General features: G+C 63.3%; 4 protein-coding genes across 4 annotated transcripts in view; 1 reads left to right on the top strand and 3 right to left on the bottom strand.

The window, feature by feature from the left end:
* AMSG_03787 (hypothetcal protein) overlaps positions 1-190 on the bottom strand; it is a 1,560-nt gene extending 1,370 nt beyond the window's left edge. Inside the window, exon 1 of the mRNA XM_013904237.1 lies at positions 163-190. Within this exon, the coding sequence (XP_013759691.1) occupies positions 163-176 (14 nt within the window). The 5' untranslated portion in view covers positions 177-190. The remainder of the gene's footprint in view (positions 1-162) is intronic.
* A 47-nt stretch (positions 191-237) lies between these two features.
* AMSG_03786 (uncharacterized protein) lies at positions 238-1,946 on the bottom strand (the record flags this gene model as incomplete). The annotated part of the gene is made up of 1 exon (XM_013904236.1): positions 238-1,946. The coding sequence occupies exon 1, from the start codon at positions 1,891-1,893 to the stop codon at positions 238-240; it is 1,656 nt and encodes a 551-aa protein (XP_013759690.1). The 5' UTR covers positions 1,894-1,946.
* Positions 1,947-2,315: 369 nt separating this feature from the next.
* AMSG_03785 (dynein heavy chain 2) lies at positions 2,316-16,608 on the top strand (the record flags this gene model as incomplete). The annotated part of the gene is made up of 4 exons (XM_013904235.1): positions 2,316-6,647; positions 6,725-12,477; positions 12,517-12,536; positions 12,584-16,608. 4 exons carry the CDS (start codon positions 2,316-2,318, stop codon positions 16,606-16,608), a joined length of 14,130 nt encoding a protein of 4,709 aa, XP_013759689.1.
* AMSG_03784 (potassium channel protein) overlaps positions 16,499-18,452 on the bottom strand; it is a gene marked incomplete at its 5' end in the record, with an annotated part of 3,404 nt that continues 1,450 nt past the window's right edge. The window contains one exon of the mRNA XM_013904234.1: positions 16,499-18,432. Coding sequence (XP_013759688.1) covers positions 16,636-18,432 — 1,797 coding nt within the window. The 3' untranslated portion in view covers positions 16,499-16,635. The remainder of the gene's footprint in view (positions 18,433-18,452) is intronic.

Genomic DNA, 18,452 nt, shown 5'->3' with positions numbered 1-18,452 from the left:
GCCCTCCTCCACTACCGTCCTTCGCCTCCCACCTCCCTCCTACCCCCCCCCCCCTCCCCACCTCCTCTCCTCTTCCCTCCCTCCTTCCCTTCCCTCCCTCCCTCTCCCCCTTCCTCTCCCCCCTCCCACTTCATTCTGTCTACCTCCCACCAGCTAACATACCGAAGGAACGACATGGTCGACGAGAAGTCTACCAAACTCCAATGATTTCATTTCATTCAGTTTGGCAATGGCGGCTTACTCTTCGACATCAAGCTCCACACACAACAGCCGCGATCCGTCATCCGCCACGAGACCAGCTGCTTCTAGAACGGCTCCAACATGGCAGACTGTAACTGGAAGTGAGAGCGGGCCGATGGCAGCAGCATTAGCGTGGGCCGCGAGGAGCGCGTAGTCCTCGAGAAGCCAGACAAAGAGTCGGGCATGGTGGGTCGACGGGGCGAGCGCTGCTGTTAGCGCGTCGATGATGCGGGTGCGGAGGCCGGCGGCAACCAAAGCTGGTGCGCTAGCTGCAGTTTCGGACTGGCTTGGCTTGGCGCCGGGGGCAGTGTACCAGAACTGCGGCGGGAGGTTGCGCTCCATGAAAAACTCAAACTGCTCCATCAGCGGAGCGTAGAGTGGGAAGCGTCCGGCGAGACCTGCGCCGGGTCGGCGGTCACAGAGCGGCGAAGCCCAGTGTCCGTGGCCGGCAACAGCGACGCTCAAACTACCGAGGCCGTCACAACTCTCGATGACCGCGACTCGCGCATCAGCGGCAAGCCGCTCAAACACCCGATCAAACGACTGCAACAGGAGCGGTGGAGGAAGCTCGCCGACCGGCCGGTCGTCCATCCAATCGTCAAACGAATCGCGGTCGAGGAACGGCCAAAACCCGTCACCGTTCTCGCCAGCAGCGGCTGCCACCGTGTCTTTGTAGCATTGAGCGAGGCAGCGTGCTGTCACCCCGTCCAGCGAGCCCACCGCCACTGCAGAGTCCGGTGGCGCAAAGGTGGCAGCTCGGAAGAGCCGCGAGAGCGTGAGCATGATCTGGTCTGGCACTAGATCCCCGCCAGCGTCGATGTGTGCGCAGAGCCACAAAGGTCCAAACGCAAGGCCGCCGCGCGGGGCAGCATCGTCGCCGGCCACAAGCTCCACCACTTGGTCGCGGACCTGCGATGCGGCGTCCGACCCGAGCTCGACCCGCGTGATGCAGATCATGAGCTCGAGAGCAGCCTCATGTCCCGCATACAGCCCGTCCAGATATTGCAGACGGGACCGCAGCGCGGCGGCGGCGGCGTCGGGGCTCTCTGCCCATTCGGCGCCGTTGACAAAGTAGACTGCCGACGCCACCGAGCTCAGCATGGCGCGCGAGGTGGCGACCAGCTCGAGCAGGCCGGGCTCGGGCGCAGCTGCCAGCTCGTCGTCACTGGTCATGATGCGGTCAAGATGGTCCCCGCCGATCTCCACAAACTGGATGGCCACGTATCGGTCCGCGGCATCCAGGTCAGTGACCAGCGCGGGATCGAGGCCAAACTCGGCCACAAAGAACGCAAAGGTCTCGAGCGTGACCAGGAGCGAAGCCCGTCCTAGATCGGTGTCGAGAAACGGCGGTTGGTCGCCCGGGCCCAGGCTGGACCTCGGACCAGCCGACGATAGCACGCGCGAGTTGACAAACGACGCCGAGAGGAACGGGAGCCACGAGGTGAGGGAGAGAAAGGCCTTGTCCGCCGACGCCGACCACGCGTGGAGGAACGTTGACTTGCCGGCGTTCTGATCGCCCACCACCAGGAACGAGTACACGGCTGTCCCAGCCGCAACCACCGTCGCAAACGGCGACTCGGTCTCCAGCACATCCTCGTGGCACAGATCAGGATGTGCGTATCGGCTCTCCTGAACAAACCCGCACGTCGTCATACTCACGCCTGGGAAGCCGCGCTCTGCGAGCACCTCCTCCCACCCTCTGCCGTCTTCATCACCACCACCACCACTCATGCCCACTTTACGACGACTGTAGCTTCTCACCACCAGCTACGACGACTGTAGCTTCTCCATGAGACCCCCCTCTCCTCCTCTCCCCTCCCCCCCCCCCCCCCCCCACCCCCCCCAGCCAACCTGATCAATTCCCGATCGATCACACACGCCCGTCGCGCCGGCCGCGCCTCCTCCCCGCCCGCCGTTTTCCTTGCCTTTCCCCTCTCCCCCACCCTCCCCACTAACGACGTACTCCACGCTCACTACCCCTCTCCCCCCCCCCCCCCCACCCCCCCACTACTCCACCCCCCACCACCTACCCCACACCAACCTCTCTCTCCCTCTTCGTCCTCTCCCTCTTGGCAATGTCGTCGCAGCGCCGTGGCTCGCACCAAGTGGTGGCCAGCGCGGAAACGCCGCTAACCTCGACCGAGGCTGTCGAGTGGCTCAAGCAGCGGCTGGACTTGCTGCCAGGCTACGATGAGGACCGGTTTGGGCAAGGCCACTACAACGTGCTGCTGCACTTTCTCTCTTCCCATGGCGCCGCTACTGCATTTGCCTACATGGACGAGGTCCCACCGCGGACCGAGCCTGCAACGTCTGGCGCGGCCAGCGAGACGACCGGCCCGGCCGGCCCGTCGGGCGCGTCGTCGACCGGCCTCTGGCTCCACGTCGTCAACTCGCTGCCGAACGACTTTTCGCTGCCGACGCTCTCGCGCTCGCCGGTCCTTCTGTACTTTGTCAAGCGCGACGCGTCCGAGGCAGCGCTGAGTGCCGGAGCTGGCGAGCCCGATGGCGAGCCCGCGCCGCACGCCGGGGCATCCAGCAACGTCGTCATCTGGTCACCGGCCCGCCTCCGGGCCTCCATCCAGTACGGGACCGTCCGCAAGTCGGCGCTTTCCTCGCTCCTCTCGTCGATGCAGGCTGTCCACATTCCGCGCTTCCTCACCCACAACCCGTGGCCGTCGTCGGTCCAGCGCGAGTTTGCTGACAAGCTCCACCGCTTCATGGCCTCGCTCACCGAGACTTCGTCGGCAGTCAACTCGTCGACCATTCTGTACGTGCCGCGTGAGAACGTGGCCGATCCTGCAACTGCTGCGGCCGACAAGGACCTCGTCCAGCGGCTGCAGACTGCGCTTGTCCACTGGACCCGGCAGATCAAGACTCTGCTCTCGTCGTCCAACGCGTCGAATGCACTCTCATCGCAAGGCCCGCTCGAGGAGCTTGAGTATTGGCGGCTTCGTGCGCTCGATCTCTCGTCGCTTGAGCGCCAGCTCAACTCGCCGGGCGTCCTTGCCATCGTCAAGGTGCTCGAGGTCTTCCAGTCGTCGTACCTCGACGAGTTCCGGACGTACGCCGGCAAGATCGAGTCTGAGGCTGCTGTCTCGCAGAACAATCTCAAGTATCTCTCCGCGCTTCGCGCCCCGTGCGAGGCGCTTGCGCTCGCGTCGCCCAAGGAGCTGCCCTCGATTCTCCCGTCGGTCCTCAACGCCGTCCGGCTGATCTGGTTCATTTCTGGCTACTACAACACTCCGCAGCTGATGGCCAACCTCCTCTCCAAGATTTCGAACGAGGTCATCAACCGCTGTGCGTCGGCAATCTCGGTCGACGACATCTTCCGCGGCGATGTGTACGCCGCCATGGACGCGCTCAACGACTCGATTGCGGCCAGCAAGGCGTGTCAGGACCAGTTTACCACCCTCCACCGTCGCCTTGTTCGCCTCACCCGGCACGAGCCGCGCAAGTGGGAGCTTACCGACTACACCACCATCTTTGCCCACGTCGACGCCTTTATCCAGCGCTGCGCTAACCTCCTCGAGGTCTGCGAGTCGCTCGTCCAATTTGGCCGCAAGGCTCGCGGCGGCCGTGTCCGCCCGCTGCCGGCCTTTGGTGGCACCCGCGGACCACAGATTGCCCACCAGCTCGAGGGCATTGAGGCCGCCTTTAACGAACTCGCCGATAAGCTCTTCCACAAGCCGTACGACATGCGCGACGTCAAGGTCACCGAGTGGCACGAGGACTTTCCGGCTTTCAAGGAAGGCGTCAAAGACCTCGATCGCATGTACCAAAACGTCATCAACTCGGCATTCTCGTCGGTCTCGACCGTCGCCTCAGGCATGGAGCTGCTCGAGGTCTTCTCCTCGCTCGCCACCCGCGACTCGATTGTCCACACTGTCATGCTCTGCGAGGAGACGGTGTACACGCTCTTTGCCGCCGATCTCAACGCGGTCAAGCACCACTTTGACTCGCTCAAGCGCTCGCCGCCGCTCCACTCGGACCATCCGCGCTACTCGGGTGCTGCCATCTGGACCCGCACGCTGCAGAACCGCGTCAAGTCGCAGTGGCTGGCCATCAAGAACGCCACCTTTCTCAATAACCGCGCTCGCATGGCCGAGCTGGAGTCGCAGTACGCCGTCTTTGTCAACGCGCTTGAAGAGTACATCAACAAGCTCTTCCTCGACTGGAAGATCTCCGTTGAGGACCTCGGTCCACTCACCACCATGCTCGAGTCCCACTTGCTGAAGCGCGATCCCGGCTCACGCCTTCTCACTCTCTCGTTCCCGGCTCCGCTCCTTTCCATCTTTGCCGAGGTCTACTACTGGGAAAAGCTTCGCCGGACCGACGTGCCGGCGACGTGCCACGACATCATCTCGCAGCGTGACGCGCTTCGGGTCCTTCGCGCCAACGTTGCCCTCGTTGTCTCGGACTACAACGACATTCTTTCGTCGCTCACCCCGCGCCAGCTGGCGCTCTTCTCCGAGCGCATCATGGTCCTCGACCGCCGCATTGCCCACGGCATCAAGACCCTCACCTGGGAGTCGGCCGGCTCCATCCTTGAGTTTACCCGCGAGTGCCGCAAGCAGGCCGCCGGCGTTGCATCGGTCGTCTCCGAGTACAAGGGCAACGAGGCGGCGATTAAGGAAAAGTGCCGGCTCATTGCCGTCAACCCGCTCGTCCTCATTGGCAAGACCAAGTACGAGGTTGCTCGCTTCGCCACTCGCCAGGCCGAGTACCAGGCTCTCGTCCGCGAGCAGCTCGTCACCCGCCATAATGAGATCCGCGACCTGCTCATTGCCACCTACGACGCCTTTAAGGACGACTCGCAGACGGTCCAAGATGAATGGGATGCGTTTGTGGAGGAGGTCGACTCGTGGGTGCTTGAGTCGCTCTCGGCGACTGTCAAGACCTCGCTGCTCAAGATCAATGCCGCCACCTGTGGCTCCGGCCCGGGCGCCCCGCCGGTCTCGCCGCTCTTCTTTATGCACGCCGACCTCGACGACTCGATCCAGCCGGTCTTTGTGCCTTCGCTTGACGAGCTCATCAACACAGTGCTTGTTGTGGAAAAGAACATCATCGAGTGCGTCTCGGTTGTGCCGCGCCTCTACGGCACCATCCGCCCACTCTTTGCCGTTGCGTCGGACGACGAGGCCGACGATGACGACGCGAGTGGCGACGGCGGCTCGTTCTCGCGGGCGCGCGACGGCGGCTCGTTTGACCGCCGCGCCGCTGCTGCCGCCCGCGCCGCCGCCGCCGCCGCAGAGGCATCAGCAGCGGCCGCTGCGCCAGGCCCATCGTCCGGCCCCAGCGCCGACGATGGCGATGCGAGTAGCGTGGCTTCGCGCGAGAGCGGCGACTCTACCGACGACATCGTCGACGACGACGACGAGACCTCGTTCTACGCCATCATCGCCTCGACCGAGGCCTACAAGCAGCTCATTCACTCGACGCTCACCTCGATGTCGTCGATCCGCGAAAAGCTCGAGGCGTTGCAGAACGAGTGGAAGAAGAAGTACCGCGCCATTCTCCACGACCAGCAGCGCAACTTTATCCAGCGTTACCGGACCCAGCAGTCGCGCTCGCTCTCGGCCTTTGACACTCACATGGGTCTCTTCCGCCAGCTCGACAACAACATCATCCAAGAGTACGAGCAGGTCCAGGTCGACTTTGTGCAGCTTGTCTTTACCGCTCTCAAGGCCAGGTGCCGCACGCTCTGTAAGAACTGGCAGGAGGAGCTGACGGGCGTGCTCAACGAGTTTGCGCTCACAGAGCTCAACGCGCTCACCGCATACTACGCCGACAACACGGCGGCGCTGGCCAAGAAGCCCGAGACGCTTGCACAGCTCTCGTACGCCCTCGAGCTGTACAGCAATGTCTCGCAGGAGCAGCCGACTGTTCAGGCCCGGTTCGGTCCGCTGCAGGAGCAGTACGATGCGCTCACGCGGTACGAGGTCGATGTGCCTCCGGCCGAGCTGGCGGCGCTGGCGGCGCTTCCGGCAGCGCACGCTTCGTTCCAGGAGACACTGGTGCGGACCAAGGACTCGCTCGCCGAGCACAAGGAGTCGTTTAAGGCCGACCTCCGCCACTCGGCCGAGGAGTTTGTCGCCAAGGCCGAGACGCTGCGGGCCGACTTTCTCGCCCGCGCGCCGTTTGGCGCTAACTACGATGTCGACACGGCGAATCGACTCGTCGCCGAGTTTACCGCTGCGCTCGACGAGCTGCGGACCCGTGAGGTGGAGCTTCGCGAGGGACTGGCCATGTTTGACATCGACTGGCCGCCGTCGAAGGACATTGCGGCTACTGCGCGCGAGCTCGACTGGCTGACCAAGATTTGGGAGCTGACCACCAAGTGGAACCGGTCGTGGAAGACATGGAAGTCGATGAAGTTTGCTTCGCTTGTTGTCAAGACCATTCCCACGGTTCTACTTTCTCTCCGACGACGAGCTCCTCGAGATCCTCGGCTCGACGTCGGCGTCGTCGGGCGACGCGCCCGGAGCGTGTGGCCCAGGTCAAGGACACCATGCCGCTCATCACCGACCTCAAGAACCCGGCCATCCGCCGCCGTCATTGGCTCATTCTCATGGACGAGGTCGGCGCCGTATTTGACCCGGCGTCGGACGACTTTACGCTCGAGCGCATCATTGCCCTTGGCCTTGACCAGTACCGCGACATCATTGCCCAGCTCTCGCTCTCGGCTACCAACGAGCTCGCCATCGAAAACGAGCTCAAAGCCATCGAGACGGCGTGGGCAGCGACGACGCTCACGCTCGAGCCGCACAAGGCCGACCACTACCGAGTGGTCAAGACCGACGAGGTGTTTGCGCTACTCGAAGAGCACATGATCTCGCTCTCGCACACCAAGTCGTCGCGGTACTACGCCGCCTTTCAGCCGCAGGTCGAGCACTGGGAGAAGACGCTCACCCACGTGCTTGAGACGGTCGAACTCATGCTCCAAGTCCAGCGACACTGGCTCTACCTCGAGAACATTTTCATGGGCCCCGGTGGCGAGATCCGGCGCCAGCTCCCGACGGCTTCGCAGATGTTCCAAAGCGTCGACTCGAACTGGCGCATCGTCATGGAGCGGCTGTCGAAGAACCCGAACGCCAAGGACGGGACCCACATGGACGGCCTCTCGGACCTGCTCTTCCGCATGAACAAGGACCTCGAGACCATCCAAAAGTCGCTCGACCAGTACTTGGAGACTAAGCGGGTCCAGTTCCCACGGTTCTACTTTCTCTCCGACGACGAGCTCCTCGAGATCCTCGGCTCGACGTCGGCGTCGTCGGGCGACGCGCCCGGCGGACCCGGCACCAAGAAGCCGGTCGAGCCCATCCAGAAGCACATCAAAAAGTGCTTTGAGGGAATCCAGACGCTCGACTTTATGGTCAAAGATGCTCGCAAGATTGCGTACGGCATGAACTCGCCCGACGGCGAGAACGTGGCCTTCTCCAAGCCGGTCTACGCCGAGGGTCCGGTCGAGGAGTGGCTCCGTCACATCGAGGACATGATGCAGACGACGCTCATCAACGATCTGAAGAAGACCCACGCCGCCGTCCGCAAGCACCGGCGCGGCACGTTTGAGTCGCTGCTCGCGGCCTGGCCGGGGCAAGCGCTCATCACCGCGTCGCAGATCATTTGGACTGCGGCGTGCGAGCGCCACATTGCCGACTATGCCGCCGGTGAGAAGAAGGCGCTGCGCAACCTGCGTTCCAAGCAGCGGCGGACTGTGCAGCGGCTCGTCGACACGGTCATGGGCCCCATCTCGCGGCTGGAGCGTAAGAAGCTTGTCGCACTCCTCACCATCGAGGTCCATGCCCGCGAAGTCGTCGACAAGATTGTCAAGCTGGGCACCCGCGACCTGTCTGACTTTGACTGGCAGCAGCAGCTTCGCTTCTACTGGGACGACAAGAACCGGCTCTGCCTTGTGCGACAGACGCTCGCCACCTTTGTGTACGGCTACGAGTACCTCGGCAACTCGGGCCGCCTTGTTGTCACCGACCTCACCGACCGGTGCTACATGACGCTCACAACGGCGCTGCATCTGCAAAAGGGTGGCAACCCGCAGGGTCCGGCTGGAACAGGCAAGACCGAGACGGTCAAGGACCTCGGCAAGGCGCTCGCCAAGTATGTTATGGTCTTCAACTGCTCCGAAGGCCTCGACTACAAGTCGCTCGAGCGCCTCTTCTCTGGCCTCGCCCAGACCGGGGCCTGGTCGTGCTTTGATGAGTTCAACCGTATCGAGATTGAGGTGCTCTCGGTCGTCGCCCAGCAAATCTCATCCATCCTTGCCGCCATCCACCTCTTTGCCCAGTCATCGGGTTCGGGCTCGGGCTCGGGCTCGGGCGCGGTAGCGGGGGGCGGCGCCGGCGCCGCAGTTGCTGGCGGTGGCGACAGCGGCGATACAGGGCCATCGGCTGCGAGCGCGAGCAGCGGTGGCGACGCTGGAGCGAGTGGCGGTAGCGGCCAGAGCGGGCCGGACGGCGGCGCGCCCGAGTGGCACATCAAGTCGCCGACCAACTTTTTCTTCACCTTTGAGGGCAAGAAGATCCGGCTCGAGCCGACGTGTGGTATTTTCGTGACGATGAACCCCGGCTATGCCGGGCGGTCCGAGCTCCCGGACAACCTCAAGGCGCTGTTCCGGCCGATCTCGATGATGGTGCCGGACTCTGCGGCGATTGCCGAGATCATGCTCTATGCCGAGGGCTTTAGGCAGGACGGGCTCGCGCGCAAGATCACGACGCTGTACAAGCTCGCCAAAGAGCAGCTCTCGCAGCAGGACCACTACGATTTTGGCCTCCGCGCCATCAAGTCGGTTCTGGTCATGGCCGGAGCGCTCAAGCGGTCGGGCGCGGTCGAGGACGAACAGGAGGTGCTGCTGCGGGCACTGACGGACATGAACCTGCCCAAGTTTGTGGCCGACGATGTCCCGCTCTTCCTCGCCATTCTCTCGGACCTGTTCAACGAGACAACGCTGACGCCGGTCGAGTACGGTCCGCTGGAGGTCGCCATCCGGGCGGCGCTGGCGGACGCCGGCCTGCAGGCGACGCCGGCGATCATCACAAAGATCGAACAGCTGTACGAGACGAAGAAGACCCGACATGGCGTCATGATTGTGGGAGAGACTGGTTCGGCCAAGACGGCGGCGTGGCGGGCGCTCGAGACTGCGCTCAACACGCTGGCGTCGGGCGTGATCGATGTCGGCAGTTCGGAGACACCGTTTTGCAAGGTGCAGAGCGTGGTGCTCAACCCCAAGGCGGTCGACCATCCGAACGACCTCTACGGGTACTACAACATCTCAACTCGCGAGTGGACGTACGGCATTCTCTCGCACATCATCACACGAGTGTGCGAGATGGACTCGCCTGACGAGCGGTGGGTGGTCATGGACGGGCCGGTCGACACGCTGTGGATTGAGTCGATGAACACGGTGCTCGACGACAACAAGATGCTCACGCTCAACAACGGACAGCGGATTACCATTCCAGACAAGGTCTCACTCTTGTTCGAGGTACCGGACCTGGCGGTGGCGTCGCCGGCGACGGTCTCGCGGTGCGGCATGGTGTACATGGATACCAAGGATCTGGGGTGGAGGCCGCTGGTGGCGTCGTGGCTGGCGCATGTAGCCCCGGCCAAGGCCGCGCCGCTGCTGGAGAAGCTCTTCGATAAGTACGTCGACCCGCTGCTGGCCTTTGTCAAGTCGTCGTGCTCGTCGCTTGTTGCTGTCTCGGAGCTCAACATGGTTGCCGCGCTCTGCGACCTGTACGAGGCGCTAGCCACGCCGGCCAACGGCGTGAACCCCGACGACGAGGACTACTACAAGCGGATGGTGGAGCTGTGGTTCCTCTTCTCGCTCATCTGGTCGCTCGGGGGGTCGCTTGACCAGCCGTCGCGAAAGCTGCTGGACATGGAGCTGCGGCAGATCGAGGGCCAGTTTCCGGCCAAGGACACCGTCTTTGAGCACTACGTCGACGTCAAGTCGAAGAATTGGGCCCACTGGTCCGAGCTCATTCCGCAGGGCTGGCGGTATCCTGCCGACGCGCCGTTCCACACCATCATTGTGCCAACGGTCGACACCCTCCGCAACACTTTCCTCATCAAGGCGCTGCTGATGGCCGACAAGCGACCGATGCTGGTGGGCGAGACCGGAACCGGCAAGACGTCGGCGGTCAAGGCCGTGCTGAGCGACCGGTCGCTCGCGGAGCGGTATTCGAGCATGACCATCAACTTCTCGGCGCGGACCAACGCGGCGCGGACCATGGCCATCATCGAGGATGCGGTGGAGAAGCGGACCAAGGACACGTACTACCCCAAGGGCGGCAAGCGGATGCTCTGCTTCATTGACGAGTTCAACATGCCGCAGAAGGAGGAGTTTGGCGCCCAGCCGCCGCTCGAGCTCATCCGGCAGTGGATTGACCTCGGGTTCTGGTACGACAAGGTTCACCAGTCGCAGAAGAAGATCCGTGACATGCGGCTGGTGGTGGCCATGGGTCCGCCGGGCGGCGGGCGGAACACGGTCGATCCGCGGATTATGGCCCGGTTCAACGTCCTCAACATTGTCTTTCCGTCGGATACTCAGCTCCGGCGCATTTTCTCGGTCCTCCTCGGCCAAAAGCTGCAGGACTTTGAGGAGACGATCAAACCGCTCGGCGAGGTCATGGTCTCTGCCACGCTCGAGCTGTACAACTTTGTGACGGCGACGTTCCTCCCGCGGCCGGCGAGCTCACACTACCTGTTCAACCTCCGCGATCTGTCCAAGGTCTTCCAGGGCCTCCTCCGGGCACATCGGTTCTTCTACGACGAGAAGGACTCGATCATCAAGCTCTGGGTCCACGAGAACTTCCGCGTCTTCCACGACCGCCTCAACTGTGCAGCCGACCGCGAGGCGTTCCGCTCCGAGATGAGCGACAAGCTCCTGACCCGGTTCTCGGTCTCGTGGACAAAGCTCTTTGGCCGGCCCGAGGTCGACCCGCTGTTTGGCGACTTTATGCGGACGTCGTCGACCGACGAGGACGTCTACCAGGAAATTGCGGACAAGGCCGCGCTGCGCGAGTTCATGGAGGAGCGCCTGAGCGACTACAATGACCAGCTCTCGGTTGTTCCGATGGATCTTGTCCTGTTTGACGATGCTATTGCGCACGTGACGCGGCTGGTCCGCGTCCTCAAGCAGCCGTTTGGCCACTGCCTCATTATCGGCGTGGGCGGGTCGGGCCGGTCGTCGCTCACACGGCTTGCCACGTTTGTGGCCGAGTACTCGCTGTTCCAAGTCGAGGTTCGCAAGGTCTACCGGCTGCCCGAGTTCCACGACGATCTCAAGAAGCTGTACAACGCGACAGGCGTGAGCAACATTCCCACTGTCTTCCTCTTCTCGGACACCGAGGTGGTCGAGGAGGGCTTCCTCGAAGACATCAACAACATGCTCTCATCGGGCGAGGTGCCGAACCTGTTTGCGCCGGACGAGCTCAACGCCATCCGCGACGCGATCCGCCCGGATGCGCTTGCAGCTGGCGTCATCGACTCGCACCCGACGCTGTGGGCGTTTTTCATGGAGCGGGTGCGAGCGAACCTGCACATTGTCATTACCATGTCGCCGGTGGGCGAGGCGTTCCGCAACCGGCTGCGGATGTACCCGGCACTTGTGGCATGCACCACCATCGACTGGTACTCGCAGTGGCCGCTCGACGCACTCGGCGAGGTTGGTGCCAAGTACCTTTCGGACATTGATGTCGGCTCGCCAGAGACCGAGGCGGCGCTAGCCTCGGTCTTTGTTGACGTCCACGCCTCGGTCCAAGCAGCGTCGGCGGACATGGAGGCGACAATGTCGCGGGTCAACTACGTGACGCCGTCGGCGTTCCTGGAGCTGGTCACCGGGTACGTGGCACTCCTGAGCGAGAAGCGGACGGTGCTCAACGATGCGGCCAACAAGCTCCGCAACGGTTTGCTCAAGCTCCAGCAGACACGCGAGGACGTCGAGGCGATGTCAGTCGAGCTGGAGGAGACCAAGGCCATGGTCTCGGTCATGCAGAAAGAGTGCGAGGAGTTCCTGGTCATGATTGTGCAGCGGCGGCGCGAGGCGAACGAGCAGGCCAAGCAGGTCGGCGCGGACCAGGAGCGCATTGCCGCTGAGGAGATCGAGGTGCAGGCCAAGGCTGCGGCGGCACAGGAGGTGCTCGACGAGTCGATGCCTGCGCTGCAGGCCGCCGAGGAGCAGCTGAAGTTCCTCAAAAAGGAGCATCTTGCCGAGCTGCGGGCGTTCCCAATCCGCCGGCGATGGTGCGCAAGGTGATGGAGGCGGTCATGGTGCTGCTCAAGTGCGAGCCGTCGTGGGGCGAGGCGAAGCGGCAGCTGGCGCAATCAGACTTTATCACGCGTGTCCTCAACTACCCCAAGGACTCGATTCCAGAGTCTGTAATGAGGAAGATTGGTCGACTGCTGGCGGACCCCAACTTTGCGCAGGATAAGATCAAGAAGGTGTCGTACGCTGCGGCGCTGCTCGCGGGCTGGGTGCGGTCGATGGAGACGTACGGCAAGGTCTATCGCGACGTGCTGCCCAAGAAGATGGCAGTGAAGGAGGCGTCGGAGATTCTGAAGAAGAAGCAGAGCGACTTGCGCGAGGCGCAGGCGCAGCTTGAGTCGCTCAACACCACCATGGCCGAGCTCAAGAAGGAGCACGACGAGCGGTCGCAGCAGCGCGACGCGCTGGCCCGACAGGCGGCCGAGACTGAGACCAAGCTCAACCGCGCGGACAAGCTGGTGAACGGACTCTCTGGCGAGCGCGAGCGATGGGAGACAGCGATTGCGTCTTACGAGGAGCAGATCCAGCTGCTGGTTGGCGACTGCCTCATGGCGTCTGCTTTTTTGGCGTACGCCGGTCCGTTTACCTCGGACTACCGTGAGTCGCTGCTTGCGTCATGGGCCAAGTCTGTGGCGGCAACCAAGATTCCGGCGAGCGGCGACTTTTCGTTTGCGGACTTTCTCTCCAAGGCCACCGAGGTGCGGCAGTGGAACATTTTCAAGCTTCCGTCGGACTCGTTCTCGACCGAGAACGGAGTGCTGGTGACGCGCGGGCGGCGGTGGCCGCTCATGATTGACCCGCAGGGCCAGGCCAACGCGTGGATTAAGAACCTGGAGAAGAAGGCGCATCTCATTGTGCTGGACCTCTCGATGTCCGATTACATGTCGCGGATTGAGTACGCCATCAAGCAGGGCACGCCGGTCCTGCTCGAGAACATTGGGACGGAGCTGGACCCTGCGCTGGACCCTGTGCTCGCGCGCGATGTCATCAAGCGCGGCGCGTCAATGACGCTCAAGCTCGGCGACACAGAGGTGGAGTACAACCCTGACTTTAGGTTTTACATGACGACAAAGCTGCCGAACCCGGTGTACTCGCCCGAGCTGGCGGCCAAGACGACGATGGTCAACTTTGCGGTGAAGGCCAAGGGGCTGGAGGACCAGCTGCTCGGGTATGTTGTGCGTGCGGAGCAGCCCGTGCTGGAGAAGCAGAAAGAGCGGGTGGTGATCAACACGGCTGCCGGACGGAAGCGGCTGGAGGAGCTCGAAGACGAGATTCTTCGGCTGCTGGACACCGCCAAGGGCTCGCTGCTCGACGACGAGAAGCTGGTTGATGCGCTGCAGTCATCAAAGACGACTGCCGAGTCGATCAAGGTCCAGCTTGCCGAGTCTGAAGAGACGGAAGTCCGGATTGATGTTCTCCGTGAGGCGTACCGGCCGTCTGCAAAGCGTGCTGCTATTCTGTTCTTTGTCCTGCTCGACCTCTCGCGGGTCGATCCGATGTATCAGTTCTCGCTCGACACGTACATCGACTTGTTCTGCAAGTCGATCGTCGCGTCGCGAAAGGCATCGACGTCGGACGGCGAGGGCACAGGCGGGAGTGGCGGGCTGGGCGGCGGGCCTTCGGGTCTCCTCGGCGGAGCCGGCAAGTCAGCGTCGGGAGCCGGGCTGGACGTCATGGCGATGCCCGGGGCGGACGGCGGCGAGGGGCCGGGCGCAGGGAGCGGCTTTGGCGGCGCGACGCGTGCCGAGATTGCCGAGGCTGTGGCCGAGCGGGTGGAGGCGATTAACGAGTTCCACACGTACGCGGTGTACTGCAACACGTGCCGCGGGCTGTTTGAGAAGCACAAGCTCCTGTTCTCGTTCCACATGACGGTACGGATTCTTGGCGGCGACGAGAAGATTTCGCTGCCCGAGTACGACTTTCTCCTCCGCGGCGGCCAGGTGCTTGACAAGGAGCTCCAGCCGGCGAACCGGTGCCGCGAGTGGCTGCCTGAGCAAAAGTGGGACCACATTACGGAGCTTGACAAGCTGCCTGCCTTTGCGGGGCTTATCCACTCGTTCGAGCAGCACGGACGCGAGTGGCGGCGATGGTACGAGTCTGCCGAGCCGGAGGAGGAGACGCTGCCTGGCGAGTGGGGTCATAACCTCAACGATCTGCAAACGATGATTATTTTGCGGTGCCTGCGTGTGGACCGGCTCAATTTTGCGCTGACCAAGTTCATCACGGCATCGCTCTCGTCGCAGGGCCAGTACGTGGAGCCACCGACGCTGGATCTCGCGGCGGCGTTCCGGGACTCGTCGCCGACGATCCCGCTCATCTTTGTGCTCTCGCCGGGAGTGGACCCGTCGTCTGCGCTGCAGCAGCTTGTGGAGGAGCGCGGGATGAAGGGTAAGTTCCGGGCGCTTGCGCTCGGGCAGGGCCAGGACGCCAACGCGGCGTCTGCAATTGCGCAAGCGATGGACAAGGGTCACTGGGTCTTCCTCGCCAACTGTCATCTGATGATCAACTGGCTGCCGATACTGGAGAAGATTGTGCTCTCGCTGGAAGCAGCCGAGCCACACGCCGACTTTAGGCTGTGGCTCTCGTCCAAGCCGTGCGACGGGTTCCCGATTTCTGTCCTGCAGCGGTCTGTCAAGATGACGACCGAGCCGCCACAGGGTCTCAAGGCGAACCTCAACCGGCTGCTGACGGGCGTGGTGACCGAGTCGATGCTGGAGGGCTGCTCCAAGTCGGGCTCGTTCAAGAAGCTCCTCTTTGCGCTCTGTTGGTTCCACTCGCTCCTCCTGGAGCGGCGCAAGTTCCTTACGCTCGGCTTCAACATCCCGTACGACTTTAACGACTCGGACTTTCACGTCTCTGCACAGCTGCTCTCTGTGTATCTGGACCTGGCCAAGGCCGGGACGACGCCTTGGGATGCGCTCAAGTACCTCATTGCCGAAGTCAACTACGGCGGGCGTGTCACGGACGCGCGCGACCGGCGGCTGGTGCGGGTCTACATGAAGGAGGTGTTCCGACCGGACGTGTTGACCGAGCCGATGGCGCCGCTGGTGCCGCACCTCTCGCTGTACTACGTGCCGGAAGATGGGCCGCTCAGCTCGTACCGCAAGTACGTGGCGACGCTGCCGCACGTCGACCGCCCGGAGGCGTTTGGGCAGCACACCAACGCGGGCATCTCGTCGCAGATCAAGACCTCGGAAGAGCTACTGGCGACGTTGGTTTCGCTCCAGCCGCGGGTGGCGGTGTCGGGTGCACCGTCGCGCGAGTCTGTGGTCCTCCACATGGCGGAGGACATCCTGGAGCGACTTCCGCTGGAGATTGTGATCGAAGACGCCGCGGTGTCGTCCACCATGTCTGGCGAGCCGCATCCGCTCGAGGTGGTGCTGGTGCAAGAGGTGGGCCGGTACAACAAGCTGCTGCGTGTGATGCGCGCGTCGCTGGAGGAGCTTGTGGACGGGATCAACGGACTGGTGGTCATGTCGACAGAGATGGATGAGACGTTCTCGTACATGTTTGATGGGCGTGTGCCGCCGGCATGGTCGTTTGCGTACCCATCGCTCAAGCCGCTGGCGTCATGGACGCGCGATCTTGCCGACCGGATCTCCATGTTCCAGAACTGGGCGCTCGGCGAGGTGCCGCGGACGTTCTGGCTCGGTGGCTTTACCTTCCCAGCGGGCTTCCTCACCGCGCTGCTGCAGACGTCTGCTCGCAAGAACAACGTGGCAATTGACGCGCTCTCGTGGGAGTTTGTGGTCCTCTCACCGGCCGACTCTGCGGCGGTGCTCGAGCCGCCGATCGAGGGCGCGTACATCTCGGGGCTCATGCTCGAGGGTGCGGGATGGGATCCGACGGGCTCGCTTGTGGAGCCGCGGCCGATGCAGCTTGTCTCGCCGATGCCGCTCGTCCACTTTAAGCCGGTCATTACCAAGAAGCGCGCGTCGAAGAAGGAGAGCTACCCGTGCCCGGTGTACGTGTACCCGTGGCGGGCAGCCGACGGATGCTTCCTGCTCAACGTCGACCTGCGGTGCTCGAAGAATGCCGACTGGTGGATCAAGCGCGGCGCGGCGCTGCTGCTTTCGCTGGCAGAGTGAGTAAAGTTCCTGCGCCAGACACTGAGCTTAGTGAGGGCCGGTCGGCCGCGGGCGCCGTCCGCGAGTGGACGGCGGGGCGCGGCCGGGGGCGCGTCGAGGACGGTCGCGAGCAGCGTTGCGCTGGGCTGGGTGAGAAGCGCGAGGAACGTTGCGAGGAGCGCGGGCGCCACGACCGCGGCCGCGACCACGGCCTCGGCCACGACCGCGGCTGTTGGGGTGGGAGGCAGGGGTGCGACCGCGGGAGCGGGTGCCTGCGGCGTCCGAAGCGAGTGATGACGATGATGACGACGACGACGATGACGAGGTAGAGAGGTGATTGCGGGCGCGCTTGGTAAGTGCAGAGCCAACAATGACTTGGGACGAGTCGAGGAGAGTGTTGTCAACATCGTTACCTACGGCCTCATTGGTGGCACGGTCGGCAACGTCGATGATCCAAACAAGCAGTGTGTAGGCGATGAGGAGGAGGGCGTAGATGATGACAAAGCCCTCTTCGGTCTTGGGCACAATGTCGCCGTAGCCCGTGGATGACGAGACGATGAGCGAAGCGTACATGGCGTCGCGGTAGCGGGTGATGATGCCGCGCTCGGTGTAGCGAAGGCCACCGGCAGCGGCGCAGTTGATGGCAAAGAAGCCGACGAGGCCGAGGAAGACCTGGGCGGCAAAGGAGGTCTTGACCCAGTCACGGGTGGCCGCGTAACGCGACTTGGATGGGCGGGCCAGGCTCTCGGCGGAGAGGCCGGGTGCGAGCGCTGCAATGGATGGCTGGCTGTGCGGGGCATCAATGGCGAGAACGTGGCCTGAGGCTTGGGCGACAAGCTGGGCCTCGAGCTCATGGGCCTCGGCCTTACGGCGGAGGAGCTCACGCTTGAAGACAAGCGAGCGCTCCACCGAGAGCTGAGCGACGACCGAGATGACGGAGAAGAGGACGCCGACGGCAAAGAGGGCAAAGGCCATGGTGAGAATCTTTCCGACGTCGGTCTTCGGGACGCGGGTGCCGAGACCAAGTGTCGATGCGGTCTCGAGGGCAAAGGCGACGCCGGCGAGATAGGTCCAGCCCTCCTGGAGCGAGATGAGGCCGCCCACAAGGATGAGTGCAACTGTAAGGGCGAGGGCGATGACAAGCTGGACCTGGAACTTGCCCTGGCGGGTGGTGACACAAGCACGGAGCTTGTGGCGGAGCGAGGCCCAGCAGTGGGTGTCGGCGGGACTTGCCGAGTTGTTGGCAGCATCGGGCATTGGCTTGGATGCGGCAGCAACGAGCGCATACTTGGTGAGGAGGCCGAGCGACTTGTCCATGAGCAGCGAGAGGGCGTAGGCGCCAAAGCCGAGGAGAAGAAACGCGTAGGGGATAAAGACGATGCGGCCGGTCTTTGTGGCAGGTGCAATGTCACCGTAGCCGATGGTGAAGAGGGTGATGACGGCCCAGTAGAAAGCGTCGAGCAGGCGCCAGTCCTCGATGTGGGCAAAGGCGAGGGTGCCGCCGACGACAAGAACGCCAAGAACGGCAAAGGCGAGGATGACCTCGAGCAGGTCCTTGTTGAGCGCACGGCGGAGCGCGTTGCCGATCATGGACATGTCCATGACCGGGAGGCCCGAGGCGGAGAGAACCTTGACCTCGATGGCGTCGCCGTGGCGGCGAATGGCGATTTTGAGACGCGGGTTGGGCACAAGCGCGGTCGTGTCCGAGTCGAGCGCCGACGATGCGGAAGAGACCGACGACGAAGTCGTCGACGCCGACGGCGGTGGAGCGCGAAGGTACATGTCTGCGGCGTCGTCAGAGAGCGTGAGCGGGACGTTGATCGGGTACCAGGCATCGGGTGGGGTCTGGGAGAGAGAATTAGTTC

This window comes from Thecamonas trahens, assembly GCF_000142905.1.
Source record: "Thecamonas trahens ATCC 50062 unplaced genomic scaffold supercont1.14, whole genome shotgun sequence".
NCBI classification, from domain to species: domain Eukaryota; order Apusomonadida; family Apusomonadidae; genus Thecamonas; species Thecamonas trahens.
The sequence above is the reverse complement of the archived record's forward strand: the minus strand, read 5'-3'. Positions and strand labels throughout refer to the sequence as shown.